This window comes from Stegastes partitus, unplaced genomic scaffold (assembly GCF_000690725.1).
Source record: "Stegastes partitus isolate 25-593 unplaced genomic scaffold, Stegastes_partitus-1.0.2 Scaffold1633, whole genome shotgun sequence".
In the NCBI taxonomy this organism is placed as follows: Eukaryota; Metazoa; Chordata; class Actinopteri; family Pomacentridae; genus Stegastes; species Stegastes partitus.
In genome coordinates, this window is record NW_007579364.1 from 102,411 (window position 1) to 104,578 (window position 2,168).

The 2,168-nt window shown below is 46.9% G+C and overlaps 1 protein-coding gene across 1 annotated transcript in view; it reads right to left on the reverse strand.

The window, feature by feature from the left end:
* Positions 1-403: 403 nt before the first annotated feature.
* zgc:112052 (protein C19orf12 homolog) overlaps positions 404-2,168 on the reverse strand; it is a 2,351-nt gene continuing 586 nt past the window's right edge. Inside the window, exons 2-3 of the mRNA XM_008301136.1 lie at positions 1,933-2,093; positions 404-1,133 (exon numbers count right to left, since the gene is read on the reverse strand). Of these exons, the coding sequence (XP_008299358.1) occupies positions 868-1,133; positions 1,933-2,092 (426 nt within the window). The 5' untranslated portion in view covers position 2,093 and the 3' untranslated portion in view covers positions 404-867. The remainder of the gene's footprint in view (positions 1,134-1,932; positions 2,094-2,168) is intronic.

Sequence of the window (2,168 nt, forward strand, 5' to 3'; positions counted from 1 at the left end):
GTCCCTCTTGAGTACAGACACAGTCAATGCTTTTAATCAAGAACACTGTTATAATAAACATTTATCTATTTTTATTCATGTGCTTCTACTTCTATGAATATTAGACTTTATGGTTTATAAAATTGTGCTTCGGAGCGAAACTGTATGACACAGTGCTAGCTCACAGACTTTTCTTACATTTAAATTATAACACATTCTTATCGTGTCAAAATCACAAAAACACCTTTATTAGGAATATCTAGGGGCACAGCTCTTCATAAACAGGGAATGTGACCGTGACCTACAGCAAACATCACCAAAGCCTGACGCTGGCATCCTGTCTGACGCGAGCTGAGTTTGACAGGAGACCAGTCGATGCTACTCAGATGCATTTAAACCGAAAAACAAAGCATTCTCTGTAAACTGAAGTCCAAAGTGGTTTTGTTTTTATTGAAAGAGTCCAATATTCTTCACACAGATGCTGGTAAAATGACACTGCAACACAGACGGGATGTACAGTATCAGTTCATATCAAACCAGAGTGTTAGACCGGTTCTGTTGGTCCATAACCCTGTGTGTGTGAATGTGACAGCAGCTGTACAGAACTGAGCCACAGCAGTGGTTCCTTGAACCAACCTGTAACTTTAAAAGCCAGACATGACGATCAGGGTCACGTATAATCAATAAATAATTCATTCAACTGATAACTGCACTTCCCTTAATAAATAACTGCTGTTCTTATGGACAGCTCTACAGTCCTGACCTGCTTTGACCCAGTGGACCTGGTACCAGTAGCAATGTCTGGACGTGGGTTCACATTTATTGATCTGTAGCTTCATTTAAAAACAGTTCCTCTCAGAGGCTCCATCCAGGTCCTCCTCAGGTGGTCTAGTCCACGTAGTGCACCTCCGCCTGCAGCTCCTTGGTGACGTATCCGAGCAGCGCGGCCGTGAGCTGCTGCTTCAGGGCGGCGTTCCCCATCACCAGCGCCGTCAGCTGAGCCACGTCCGTCCACTGGATGCTCCCCAGCACGGCCATGAGGTCGTCGTAGAGCTTCTGCTGCTGCTCGGGGCTCAGCTCCATGATGATCTGAGGCAGCGGTTTGAACTGTCCACTGGTCAGCCAGCAGCCCAGCAGGCCTCCAACAGCGCCACCTACAGGGGAGTCGGACACAGACTGATCAGACCGGATCACACGAGTCCAGAACCAATGTTAAGGGTCAATCAGTAAGTCTGTGGAACTGATAAATAAATGTGTGTTAAAATACAGATAACACAAAACTTTGTCCACATTTTTATTAAAGGAGAATTTTTCATAATTTATTCTGAAGTGTGGACAGCATGCAGCTCCTCCATCACTCCATCCAGAGCATCAACAACATTTCTTTGGTATTTTTATACGTATTTGGTGACATCATCCCTTTATTCTTATTTATTTCATTCATAAGTCATTTTTGGTGTGTGGGTGTCATGTTGCTGTGTGATTCAGTGACTCTGGGTTTGGTCTCTAATGACATAACGCAGCACTCTGACTCTCGTCCTGCTCTATCTACATGTAACACGTGTACGTATCTTTATTATATTTATTCTACTTCAGTACTCGGTGCCGTGTTTCTTATCCGGCTGCTGTAACGTGTGGATTTCCCCACTGAGGGATCAATAGAACATCTGGTCTTATCTCGTTACCCGTGGACCCTGATCAATAGGCTGGAATGGTTCAGTTCTGGATGAACTGGGTCGTCTCCTGGCCTGAACCTGTGCGGGGCGTCGCTCACAGATCCCAGATAAAGAGAAGCTGCTCATGTTAAATGTGCTCCTCACAACATTCAGACAGTTAGAAATAAAATAACTGAGTATGGGAGCTGGTGATGGGACAACAACCCATCAGGATGACTGGAAAGATGCTTCCTACAGATGGAAGTGAAGCCTCCACCACCAACACCCCTCCACTCACCTACTGCGATGCCCAGCGGACCCCCCACCAGACCCCCAGCGAAGGCCAGGCCTCCGGCTGCTGCTGCTCCCTTCCCGGAGCCTTTGACGGTGGTCTGGACCTGCTGGTTGGCAGACAGCTCACAGCACAGCTTCATCACGTCATCGATCCGTTGGCTCATGCTGTGGACGACAGTCACAGAGTCACAGAGAGCAGACGCTGAAATGACCAGTACAGTGGTGGGAGCTGCTCCCAGT